The 13,460-nt window shown below is 44.3% G+C and overlaps 1 protein-coding gene across 1 annotated transcript in view; it reads left to right on the top strand.

The window, feature by feature from the left end:
• Positions 1–5,453: 5,453 nt before the first annotated feature.
• The window catches only part of METTL24 (methyltransferase like 24), a 44,097-nt gene continuing 36,090 nt past the window's right edge, over positions 5,454–13,460 (top strand). Inside the window, exon 1 of the mRNA XM_062488733.1 lies at positions 5,454–5,753. Within this exon, the coding sequence (XP_062344717.1) occupies positions 5,454–5,753 (300 nt within the window). The remainder of the gene's footprint in view (positions 5,754–13,460) is intronic.

Raw genomic sequence — 13,460 nt, 5'->3', positions numbered from 1 at the left:
GCAACAGTACGTGAACTACATGTGAGCCATCACTACTTAATTCCTGTAAACTGGAATGTCTTTCTTTTATAATGGCAACACATTTTCAATTTTTATACTCATATATCTTCAATAAAATTTCCAGCCCTTATTTTAAAAAGCGGGCAGAATTTTGCTTGTTCAGAATGATTGGACAATTTAGTAAAAGGTAGACTGTAAAAGCACTGGTTTTCATCTCCAGGACTAAAACACAGCTAAACCCAAGGATTAGGGTTAAATCAATAAAGTTGAGGTCCAGGAGTAGCAGAGAGTTGCAGAGTATCTTCTCCCAAAGGGCCATCTCATTCATCTTCTCCTTCCTGCAGTGAATGTGTGTGCATAGGTACAGGTATGTATGAGTGCAAATGCACAAGGATGTGACTCACAGGTAAACCTTTAGCTATAATCCCCTCTCCAGGCCAATAATTATCAACTGTCTCTTTCATCAAATTTGGAGCACGCGGCAAGGCTGTGCTGTTCGATTCCCCCTGTAGCTGGAGGGAAAAACAGCTTCTGCCTGTGCCTCGTGCTGTGCTGCTGAACAGCAAGATCAATCTTGTGTTAAGCTGCCTAAATGGTCCACGAGTTTGAGAAGAGCTAATGGGAGACTGCATGAACATATATTTTTTCATTGTTGTCTTCAGACTTACCAGTGGCGAGCTGAGAAGCAGTTTTAATGATTCACACAGCTGAGCTTTTGCCTTGACAGCTGTTCAGATGTATATTTCTCAGCAGCGGTAAGTGGGTAATAGACCAATACAGCCAATTTACTTCTCTGTTGCTAACATTTAGAAGATAACACAAAGAGATACTTTCATGGTTTACAGTGGGATTTAAGGCATGGGAAGGAGTAAGGGCTGTACCTACCTGGCAGAGCTGTTTGCAGGCTCCACAGAGGTCTGCCACTTGGTATATAAAGAAATACTTCCAGGGTTTTGAGCTGCAATTGTAAGGAACAGAACTGAAACCAGGCTTGCACAAAAACCATCACCAAGAAGTCACCCAGGGAACTACAGATTTTTAATTCCATGTTCCTCAGGGCTATGGCAGAGCTTTTGCACATAAATGTGCAAGGCACATTAAACTGGTCCTGGACCAAAACTCTGACTGCTGCAGACTCAGGATCTGAGGCACACACATCTTCTGTGGGAAGGACACACCATGCTTGTGAAATTCTACACAGAACATCTCTGTTTTCAAGTGCACAGAACAGCGTCACTCTGATTTTTGAAGCATTAGTCAGGAGTGTAGGAGAAAGTAGAGGAAAAAAACTCTTCCTTTGCTCTGTCCTGTAGATTTTGGCAAATAGCTCATATCAGGTCCAGAGCACAGAGTCAAAAAGAGTATTTTTATTCATTTACTCATTTTATAGGAGGAATGTTTGACTTGTATTAACAGCCCTTGGAGAATCATAGGGAATCCTAGTGGCGTTTTTCCTGCCTGGGGTTTAATGTTGCACAGGGATCGGGGCAGATGTTTTAACTAACCAGAAGATAAACAGAAGCCCTGACAGTGGGTGGAGGCAGAAGATGAATGGGGTAGGCAAGGTGTTTGAACGGAAAATGGCCATAAGAGGGAGAAATATTAAATAACTGCTGCAAAGGAGAGATTTCACTACCAACAATATCCCAGGCAAGAGGTAATTTGTAAGCAGCAAAGATAGCACTGAAGCAATGAAATTTCATTTTTGTTAAACCTTTTCCTTCTCGAGGTTTAGCACTGTGCTCTTACTACAAAAGCACAGTGCTAAAATTTGCAAATCTACAAATTTGTAAATGAGAGAGGAATTTTAACAATTTAAAGACTTTTCCTGGAGAAACTGAGGAAGCTGTAGCTCTGTGGTACCTACATAAAAAGTAGATAATGTAAAACCAATATATGATTTTGGTTATCAGGACACGAAGCTCACTGTTCTCAGCAGATATTGCATGCACACATTCAGAGTTGCTGTTCCAGTTACTCCTTATGTGTCATGGTGGCAGTTTGTGCTCAGCTGGATCCAGCTTGATGAATGTTCCTCTAACACCATCCATCTTGCTTTAGGAGAGCAAGGAGGGGAGGTTATTTGCAGCCTGACTCAACAAGAGAGCATGTTTTGCAAAATATATGAAACTTTGCAGAAGCTGTATTTCCCAGCAATCACCTCAAAAAGGCTCATCCTCCTGCTGGACTGGAGTTTCATGCATTATGCTAAAATTTTAATTTGCTCTTCTTCTCAACACAGGCTTTACTCACAGACATATCTTTGCAGCCAGTTCCTGGGGGAGGAATTGATTTATAATACACTTGTTAAAATGAAGAAGTGAGACTGTTTAAGGGACTATCTTAATTCTCACTGATTCTCATGCTAAGCCTGATAAGATTTCTCATTGTCCCTGAGATTTCCTGAGATTGTTCTCTACCATTTTTTTAAATTCTCTATCTTTAGAAACCCTCTGTTGTGTTTTTAGCAGGCAGACTTACATTCATAAGAAATTGCAGGGCAGGGAGGTGGGGAGGAAGCACATGAAATTAAATTGTTTGTTAAAACACAAAAGGAAAATGAAAACACTGATTTAAATTAGTGAACTGTTCTTTATCAGGACCACTCCTATTGTGCCCACAAACTGGGGCTTATCAGCTTTGTAAGGAAGAGAATTTTTTGTACAAGGTCAGCACTTACAGGTACAATTCAGTGATGACAAGAAGAATGGCTGGATTCAAGTATTTGAGGTTTTTGCTGAAACTACACAATGAGAGAAGAACAACAAATGAAACTCTGATGCTAAAACCAAGAAAGACCTTGTGGTTTCTATTCTGCTCAGGTAGACCTCTTTTATCTGAGAATGAATTGTTCAAGCTTTTAGGAAAGCTTTGATTTCTCAAGAAATCAAATAAACTTAAGAGAGAGTTTTAAAATGTATTTCTGCACTTACTTCTGGAGTCGACCTGCCTTCAAGATTTCCTCCATAACCATACACTCACAAACTTGTATTTTAATAGGATCTTCACATACCATTATTTATTGACTAGGTGCTGATAGAATTTAAATGCTGATAGATTGAAACAATATTTGTGCTAAGAATTTAGTGAAATAATACCCCTGCATTAAATGTTCTTGAGGTATGTCTAAAACCTCTCTCTTCCCTGAGCAGCAGCATTACTTTTGTCCTCCTTATGAATGTTGCCATTTCACAGAGGACCAAAGTGGTGCCCACGAATGGAGCCAGGTACATGTCTCTTAAGTTGATGTCAGTCATGATTGATTGCAGTTGCACTCTCCCTTTGCCCTCATAAATGTGTTCCTTCCTTGCACGAGAACCAGGACTTATCCAATCCATTTATTAGCCACTTAAGTGAGGGTGGGGTGTGAGGGGGTAACAGGAAAAGTGTGTGGTTGTCAGAAATATCCACTGCCAGAGCCAACTCATTTCCCTGCGGCAAACACCTGAGGCTGTCCCATGTTGGCTGTAAGCTAATCAAAAGATAGGATAATATCAACAAATGTGTTCAGATCTATTAGGAAACTGCTCCAGATAGGGTTTGAGTTAGTTGTCATCCGTATCAGGCCCTGTTTTGACTTTATGGCAAAGCAGCCACCCCTCTGCTACAGGAAAGGCAGGTAGGACTGACACACCCTTCCGAGAGGGGCCTACATTTACGGTGTTTTAAAACAACCATAGAATTTCTTTAACCTAATTCAGGAGAGTTTGCCTGAAAAAATAGAGAACAGCAATGTTTAAATGGCAGGAATCAGCCACCTCACCTGCCAGTGCATCTGTGCTTGGAGCCGCACAGAAATTCCACTTCTCCAAACAGATCATTGCTCCCTTCCTTATCTTTCTACATGCAGCTCCTCCACCTTGCTGCCAGAAGGTCAGGTTGCTTGGCTGCTGCCATGGTCCACTTCTGCCAGTGCTCCTCCCTGACCTGCTGCCCCAGCAGCAGCCAGCTCTGGCTCTGCTGCAGGCTGTGAAGAGACAGGAGAGGTCAGAGAGGAGTAGTGCAGCCTGCTGCCCAGGAGACAATACCAGAAGGAGTTTAGTGCAGCAAGCCTCTTCCTCGCCAGCAGACAAGGCAGGGGCACTGGAAGCACAGTCCTGCTCACAGGAGACAAGAGTCACAGCCCCTCTTCCCTACTTGGCAAAGAAATCAGGAGTAGTCATGTATCCATGTCCTGCATATCCCATCTGGGAAATATTCATTACTCACTGAGCTGCAAATTGATTGCTACTGCCTGGTCCCTGTTCCCACAGAGCTTGCCTCCTGTCATTGACCCTGCTCCCCACCTGTGCTCCTCCTACAGAAAATCCCACCAACCACTGCTCCCTGCTCATGCCTTAGCCATGGGTTACTGTTGTGCCTTAGGACCAAAGCCCTCCTGAGAGCTTCATAGTTCTTCATAATGTGTCTCCATTGCAAAACAAATGCAGAGCCTCCTGTGCTCCCACTGACATGAGCAGGACACCTGTCCCCTGCACAGCTTCTCAGCTGATGTAGATCCATTCCTTCACACATGAAACCAACGAAGTGTCATGAAAGTCAGCAGAATGAGGTGACTGTCCAGGAGAGAGGCTAGGAGGCAAAGTATAAACTTAAAAGAGTTACTCATAAGCATGAGGTGTTGCAGCCAAATTAGGGTACCACAATTGATGTTTCACAAAGGCTTCTCACACCCTTCCAGAGCTCAGGACCAACATGTTTTAACAGGTCACTAACAGCCCCATCACTGGTTATTAATCATAGTAAAACTTTCCAAAGCAGGTCTATTTTTGCAGCATTCTTGCTGCTTGTCTATTGATCCAGATGTCCCTGCAGTCAACCTTGCTAGACTTAGCATATGAAGAAGTGGGTAGATGGGGGGGTTTCAAAGATATGTCAGAGGAACTAGGATTTTGGTGTTACCTTGGCTGTCCAAAATCCTTTACCCTTGACAGGCAGCTCTAACCTTACAAGAAGCCAAGTCCTTACTTACAGGGACAGGCTGTCCTTTTGTCCTTTTGACTTCGACAGAAACAATCCCTAAGTCTCCAATAAAATTTCACTACCTCGTGACATCACAATGAACATCTGAACTTAACAAGTTAGCACACTTTCATGCTACAGATACAATAGTTATCTATAGGGCTGATACAATTGTTGGACAGGGGGGTTGTGTCCTCCCTCAGGCCCGCTGACACGCACCTGTGGCTGCACAGCGGCGCGGCCCCACGTTGGTACCGGGCACTGCTCCCGCCGAGGCGCGGAGCATCCCTCGGGCCGCCTGCGGCCGAGCACCGCTGCGTCCCGCAGCCCCCGCCGGGCCGGGACGGGGCATCCCGGCCCCTCCCCGTCCGGCCCCGCTCGGGGCGGGGACTCCCAAGTTTCGGCGGCGGCGGCCGCGGGGCCGGGCCCGCCGGCGGCATGAGCCCTGCGGCGGGGCGGCAGCGCCGGGCAGGGCAGCACCCCCCGACGCCATGCCCAAGGAGCGGCCGCTCTGGCGGGGCGCCGCTTTCCGCCTCTGCCTGCTCTCCGCCGCGCTCTTCCTCTGCCTGCAGCTGGGCATCAGGCGGTCCTGGTGTCCGGAGGAGAAGTCCCGGGACGCGGCGGCGGTGGCTCGGGCGCCCGCCCCGTCGCGCGGAGCGGAGCAGCGCCCGGGCGCGGTGGCGGTGGCCGGGGGTGGCCGTCGGAGGGTCACCTACGTGCGGAGCGGGCGGCGGGGCAGCGCCGTGCCCGCCTGCTGCGCCCCGCAGCCCCCGGGCAGCCACCGCAGGAAGGTAGGGCGGGCTCGGGGAGAGCGGCCCCCGTGTCGCGACAGGCGACCCCGGCTCCCCGCGAGGGGCTGAGGGTGAGCGGGTACCCAGAGCGGAGGTGGGGCTGGTACCGGAGAAGAGGCGGCCGGGAGGGCGGTGGTGAAGCGAGGTGGTGTGGTGTGGTGTCGACTTCTTGGGAAGTGGTCAAGCGACTTTTTGAGCAGTGCTGCTCGGCTGCAGGGAAGCGGGAGCGTGCTGGAGCGGGGCTGGACAAGGTGAGAGCTCGGTCTGAGAAGGTGACGGTGACCCCGAGTCAAGGTGAGGTCCGCAGGCTGACGCATCCCCAACAGGATCAGACTTTGGCAAAGACCATGGCTCTTGGCGTCCGCATGCCATTGCATTCGCGGAAGGCCATCAGGAAATGGTTCTAAGACCTGGTCTGCGTGAGAATTGGCGAGTTCGCGAACGAGCTGGTAAATGAACCTGTAACTGGGGTCCTACGCGGCAGTGACTGTAAAGCGTTTTGGGGGAGTGAGGACCCTTATTGGGCTGTGGAGCTCAGCGAGAGCGAGGAGTGCCCGTGCTCCCTCCACGCCCAGTCCAGCTGCGCGTGTGGCCAGTAGCAGGATGCTGCCTTCTTCAGTGATCTCCGTGCCGTCCTTGGTTCTGGCAGATGCCATGCTCTCAGGAACTGCATAGAGATTCAAATAATTATTTTGTGGACTTTTCTTTGCAGCCTTTCAGGGGGAGAGAAGCCAGCTTGGAGGGCGGCGAAGGAGTAGTTTGTCTTGTACTTTGAGGTCCTTCTGTCAGGGTGCAGTAGTGATGGTCTGTGCAGAGATGTGCAGGTTCTCAAAGAACCTGGAATGATTATGAGGAGGAGCACATGGGGTTTTCCAAGAGATAAGACCACCTTTGTGGTCAAAGTAAATAACTGTTTCTGATCTTTGCCCCAACAAGAATAAAACCCATTTTTCTGTGGAATTTCTAAAGTTTATCCTTACTGTCTTGATGAAAAGACTACTTGCTAACATCCAAACCACCATCGGACCAGATGTCCTGTGATCTCTCACAGGTCATACATATGGTCTCAACTGCAAATCTGCTTTCTTTTCTTCACCTATTCCACCCCAATAATTCATTTTTAGTTCACAAGAAGATGGACAGTGATCTCATACATAGATTGACTACTAGGTTTGGCTCATCTTCTGTGGGAAACTGTGATGCAAAAAATAAACTGCTACTTTCTGCCTCTGGTTTCCTGAAAGGTTTAGAAGAAATTAGATAATCCTTCACCATGCTTCCTTCACCACCGGCAGCGATGAGAACAACTTTGCACATAGTTGTTCAGAATAATAACTGTGTTCTTTTGTGCTGTGGTATTAATATCACTTTGAGGTACCTAGGTCTTGCGTCAATTTTTGTGACTTTTGTTGTTGATGCTCTGTTACTTGGCATTATTCTAAAGCACAACTTTTAAGTGATTCTAATTATGGAAGAATTTCAGCATTAATGGAGTTTAAAAAAGCCTGTAATCCTCTGGATTCAGAGAGTTTCTTGAAAATATGCCAAGAATGGCATTAAAAAAAACAAGAGGCAAAAGTAAAACACATCCTAATTTAATTAATGATTTTTGAGGAAATCCTAGTGGGGAAGTAGAAGAGAGGCTGCTCATTTTACCTGAGAACTGGCAGCACCTTGTGGTGTTGGAGAGCTTGAGGCTCTGGAAAGATCAAGTGTGTTTTGGTGCATCTCCAGATAAGTGTGTGAAAGAAACGTCACTGCTGTGGTTTGTGGTTGTTTGGCATATTGCTGCTGAGGTCTCATTTGAATCCTTCCAGTTAAGTCAAGGGAAAAATATTAGTATGTATAATAGAGGGTGGAGTTGTTGCCAGGTTAGGTTTGAGACCATTAAGTGCCTTCTCTGTTCTGCTATTTGACTTGAAAATATTGCTTCAGGCTAAGAAAAATCTACTTAAAGACAGGGTTTTGGGGATAGCAGGACTGGACTTTGAAATAGAGTTGTTAAATAAAAATATAGGGTAAAAATCAATGGTAAGATAAAATGAAAGTGGTCTGAGGTGTGCCATTTTTTCATGAGAAGAATCACAATAGCTAAAAAGAAAATTAATGGGCCAGCTGCTCAAATTGGTGCTTGGTAGCTTCTACCAGCAGCTCTGGAGAAAGGCATCAGAGTGCAACAGCTGCCAGTGTGCTGTACTGCTGAATGTAAATGCTGCCTGGAGGAGAGGGACAGGATCCTTGCACAGATTTGTGCTGTATCGGGTTGGGATTGCTTCTTGCTGTGGCTTTTATGTGTTTTCAGTGTCTTCTGTCCATCCATAAATTATTGTCAGTTAATTTCTGAAGCCTGCTGAGGCTTTTGGGTATAGGAGTTTTTTCTCTCCTGCTGTTTATGGGGATGGACTATGTTGGGATGTGCGAGCCAGCAGGATAGCAGCAAGGGAAAATCAGTAAGGCCAGACTTTGCTCCATTTTCCAAGCGCCTCTAGGTTATAACTCAGTCACACTTACATCACTGAATTAATGCAGAAGACTGTTGAACAGAGTGTTTCCATAGATGTAGTTGAATATCCTACTTTGTGGCTGTATAAAAAAAAATTGCAAAAGCACACAAGGAAATTATTTGGTGCCTGTTTTGAATCACTTTAAAGTTTCCTGAAGCAGGGTTGTGTTATTTATTTCCCAAGCACAACTGCAGTCATCAACCAACATCAACACCACCAAAAGGAAGGGAAAAAAAAGACACAGGATGGGAAAGATGAAGACTTGTCCATAAATGATCCCTAACTCTGCAGGAAAATGCCTGTGCTTTTCCTGACCACTGGTGAGGCTCTGTCAGCAGAGACCACAGCTGTGCAGCAGATGGGAGAGTTTCACCACCAAAGTTTCAAGCGCCTGTACCTTAAGATGCATATATTAAAAATGTTAACTGAAAGTGGCAGGGAATGAAGTAATTTAGCTATGTGATGTCTGTGGGAACTGCTGGAACTGCCTGCTGTGGTGCTTTTAGGGAGCTGTGCTGCTCCCAGCTGTTTTGCTCCTGGTTGAGCCTACCAAAGAGCAGATCCTGCTGCTCTTGCTGACAAATAACAAGCAAGATTTGACATATGATGGTCATCTGAATAATCAGAAGGGTTTTGATGTGCTGCAAGAAAAAAGCAAATGGAAGTTCATGATTCCACTTATATCTGGTGGATTTCATAATCCCACTTAAAGCTGCATTGTTGCTAGTAAAATTATGTTTGTAAACTGTGATTCTAAGCTCTGGTTGTTTTAAGCACTGACCTGGTAACATAAGCAGCAGATAAAAACTCCAGCTATCTGGAAACACAGATTCTTCCAGGTGTACCTGCTCCTGCAATAGGTATTAGCAGGGCGTGCACCCACAGAGTGCTGTGGACATGTGAGGTGTATTTTAAAAGGTTATTCCAGGGTGCCATGGCAAAATGGAAAAAAAAAAAATTGCATTTGGAATCTGAAGTAACAGCAAATTCCTGTCGCAATAATTGCAATAACAAGGTTCTTTGGCTCTTGTACACTGAATTTAGGAGGAGCCCTCTTTAAGAGTCTGGTTGAGAAAATATGGAAATCCTTGCCTTCTGGGCAGATTTATTTCCATGGAGGTGGGGAGTGTGCTATGCTGCCAAACTTAACCTGATGTTATTTTGGATGCTCTTTCATGTCGTATCTCGTAATATGAAAGTATTTACCTTCAGTGATTAAAAGCAAAGAATGAGACTTTGCTGCTGGGCCCATGTGTGCTTTGCCTGGGATTATAACATATTTTGAAACATGATGTGTTATTGCCTAAAACCAAAAACTCTTTTGAGATTTTTTTTAGGTGTTACTTTCACTTGCATACATTTGTCTTTTGGTTCTCTATAAATGCAGACTAATTGTCTTTTGCCGTTTCTTGTTGGATGGAAGATTGTGGTTTTCTTTAAGTAGGAACTATTTCCAAGAGGTTACTGCTACTCTGCAATGATGACTGATAAGAGTCTCATCTTTAACTGTCTGCAAATTATTTTGGAGTGATATCTTTAAAATTATCTGTGGTAAAACATGTTTGGCACTTAGTAATACAGCAGGCTCATAATAACCTCATTTGATTTAGCATTACACTATTGCTAAGATTTTACTTAAATTTACATTTGGGTTTTAGCTTTAGAATGACAATGCCATTTACATTTGTGTCAGTATTTTAAAAATGTCTCAGATGTTTTCATTGCCTAATTGCATGCATAGTCTTTTCAAGCTGGCTTCACATCTTTAAAAGTACAGTAAGTTTTGAGTACCACTTTTATAGGAAGTTACTCTGACTCTTCCTGAGGAAGAGCCAAAATTCTTAGAGAAAACTTGGTTATTCTGGAGTTAAATTGATCCGTCTGTCTTTCTGAAGTTAAGTTTATACATCTGTCTTTCTACATCCCATGGTGTAATAGCTCGTCTATTTTGGACTGGGATTTAACTTTTATTAAGTTTATTAATTCTGTGTGCCTGGAGCAATGGTTTAACATTACACCAGAGTTTGACACGACAGAGCTTTGGGAGCTGTGCAGGGAGTCCCATCAGTCTCCATTTGCAGGAGCAGAGTTCCCCTGACTGAGCCAAACCAAAGGAGCCACGTGGGTCAAAGTGGTCTCTTGGATCTCCAAAGATTATTCTGGCCTCTCCACCTGTGTCCCAGCATGATGAGCTTTGCGTGGTGCAGTGCTGCTCCCTGAGTGCTGGGTTGAGGAGGGAATAACATCCTGGCTTTGATGGATGTGAGTGGCACGTGGGACACTGCTGCAGAGGAATGCAAAGCTGAGGAGCTGGATATTGGTTATTCCTTGGAGTGTGCTACTTCTGTGCTACCTTCTTTAATAACAGGTAGACAAACTGAAAAGAGTTTCATTCAGAGGAAAAAGGTGTTATGAAGAAAGATTGTTGCAGGAAGGCAAGCTTGCAGGGAAAGCCTGAAGTAGTGGTACTTCTTTTGTATAGGGAAAAGTAGGTTTTGAGGGAATGTGCCAAGATTCTTCAAACTAAAAAAATTAAGTTTTTTTGAAGGGCATAATGACCGATTGTTCCCTAGGTCCCCTGGAAATAGAACAAGATGTAACTGGCTTCATTTCAAGGCAAGATATTAGGAAAATCTTTTAACTCTGCAGTTGGTAAGGAATGGAAAGACTCCTTAGAATAATGTGAACTGTGGGTATCCACACAGAGAAGGTCTAGGAATGTTTTTCATTGTGCTTCAGGGCAACCTTCTGAGGTCACTCTGGCTAGATTGCCTGCTCTGCAATTAGAGAAGCAATCTGGCAGATACAATGTGATTAGCCAAACTGGAATTTAGTCTGAACAATGATTTCACGTCAGTGGAATAGAAAGAGGTAATGGGGTCTTTTAAGACTATAACAAGCAATCTTTGCCCTGGCTTAATACCTCACTAGAGAGACCAGACCCACCATAATTGTTCTATATGATGACTTAGTGGACCCCAGAGGAAGGGACACTAGTTGACAACTTTTTCCCACCAGCACTTGAAGGTGTCTCAGCAAATATAAACCAACCCAAAATTGCTTATCTAGTAACATTAGCACAAGATAGGAGCTTGGGGCTTCAATCTTTTAGTACTTGGGGAACAGCCTTGGTCTGTTTTTGCTCAAATATTCAGGCTAAGAGCACAGACTGAGTGAGGTTATTGTCTTTGGAAGAAAAGAATAAAGTTTTATTGAAAGCAGTTTTCATCAACTGATAACCAAATCTGGGAAGTATCAGCCAGCTCTGCCTGTAAATAGGGGCAGCTGAGGTCCCAGAAAGTACCCAGACACAAGAATCCTTCTCCAAGTAGTCAAGCAATGGCAATACTGGGCTTTTCTTGTATTTTAACTGCAAATGAAATGTGTTTATAATATACCATAAAGAGGAAATGGTAATGTTTTTTCTGACAATGATGTCACTTGTAAGCTTGTGAAGTAAATGATTACTGAGAATAACCTTGATTCTTACATACTTTTTCAATTACCTGAAGTAGTTCTTCCTCCATGAATTTTTGAGAAGCAGATGGAGGATATTATTCTTCAGAAAGTCATTACAGTGTTATGAGACTTTATATCAAATACCATAGATTTCTTCAAAAATCTTTCAAATACCTGCTTAAGGCTTTCTTTTGGCAGATAAAGAAGACAAGTTTTTCTTAGTAGCTGTGGCACAGATGAAAACAAATCTAGGTGTCTAAGGGACACAAGGATCGAGGTGTTAATTTATTCTGCAGATGCCTTGCTTTGTGGTGGCCATTACAGTTGTGCCATCATTTCCTTGAACCCAGGGAGATAGTTCACAGGCCTTGTACAAAATGTGAATCCTTTATGACTGCTGTAGCAGATCAGGAAAAAAAGAAAAAGCATTCCTGTTTGCTGTCTTCAGCTCAAACTCTTTCATGGGACTGCTGTGGGGGCCAAGTCACCTGAACTGCCCAGTAGCAGTGGCACAGTTAGTGCCAAAAATCATATTTTGTCACATTTTATATTTTGAAATAAGAAGTGAGGACAGTTTTGAGGATACGCAGCTTTCCTTGCTCAAGCAGCTCTTAAGGTAGCCAATCTTTCTTCATTCTTTTCTAAAATTTCCTTCTGTGGAGAGAGAAGAGTCCATAAAGAGACATTTGGACAGGTAAGAATTCTCCTGGCTAGCACTAGGGTTTTTACTTTACATTTCCAACCTTTATCTACCTTCTTATGAGACAAGTGTTTAACTTCATCCCTAGTAAGGTTTTCATCCCAATTGGTTCAGTCAGTTCACATCAACATCTACTCAGCCAGCCAGGCAGTAAACAGAGACGTGTCTGCTCGGGGGCTGCACGGTAGGTGCCAGCATGCCAGATCTCTCTCTCATGCCACTTTCACTGAGCTGTGGCCACAGTTCAGACCAAGGTGCAGCTGGGGGATCTTTGGTGTGAGCCTAGAGCAAAACTTCAGCAACCCCTGACAAGGGATGCAGTACTGAAAGCCTGTGGTGCAGAACAAAACCCTCTCACAGCTGCTGACAGCATGACAAGAGCATCATCACTTCTTACAAAACAGATGTGGAATTTGGAGGTTTAGGTAGCATTTGGGAGGGACCTCCAGCCTTTGCTCAAGCAGTCTGGTTTGGTTGTGGTAGATCAGGCTGTCCTGCAGCCTGGCAGTGATGGCTGCCACTTGTGGCACGGATTAGATAAAAGATTTGACACATAAGTGAGAAAGTTTGTGTGAACCACCACTAATCTTCGGTGGCTTCCACAACACAGCCCACTCTTATCGCTCATTCTAAAATTAACTTTGAGCTGAGTTTGTCTTGGACGGCTGTTCAGTGCTCCAGAGCTGTGTGCAGTGGATGCGAGTCATTTAATCAACTTGAGTGTTTTTGTACCAGAAGATATACACCAAGATAGTTTTGTGCTTGATGAAACCTTGGCCAGATCCCTTGCATGTTTTTAAGTCTAAGATCAAGTGACTTGCAGTTCAGTGGAACAACTAAAAGAGGGGAAAAAAGGTGTGATTCAATTTTTCATTCATTTGTGGTATATAGTATATGTATCATGCAATCTGTATGCATACGCTCACCCTAATGCTGGGCTTTGTTTAGTGTTTTGCCTACAAAAGTGACAGGGTGATGCACTGCTCTATTTTGAGTTAGCCAGTCTCTCAAGGTAATAGAAACCATGTGCACAAATGGACAGAT

Source organism: Cinclus cinclus, chromosome 3 (assembly GCF_963662255.1).
Source record: "Cinclus cinclus chromosome 3, bCinCin1.1, whole genome shotgun sequence".
NCBI lineage: Eukaryota > Metazoa > Chordata > Aves > Passeriformes > Cinclidae > Cinclus > Cinclus cinclus.
Note: the sequence above shows the minus strand (reverse complement) of the source record. Positions and strands in the feature narration are given on the sequence as shown.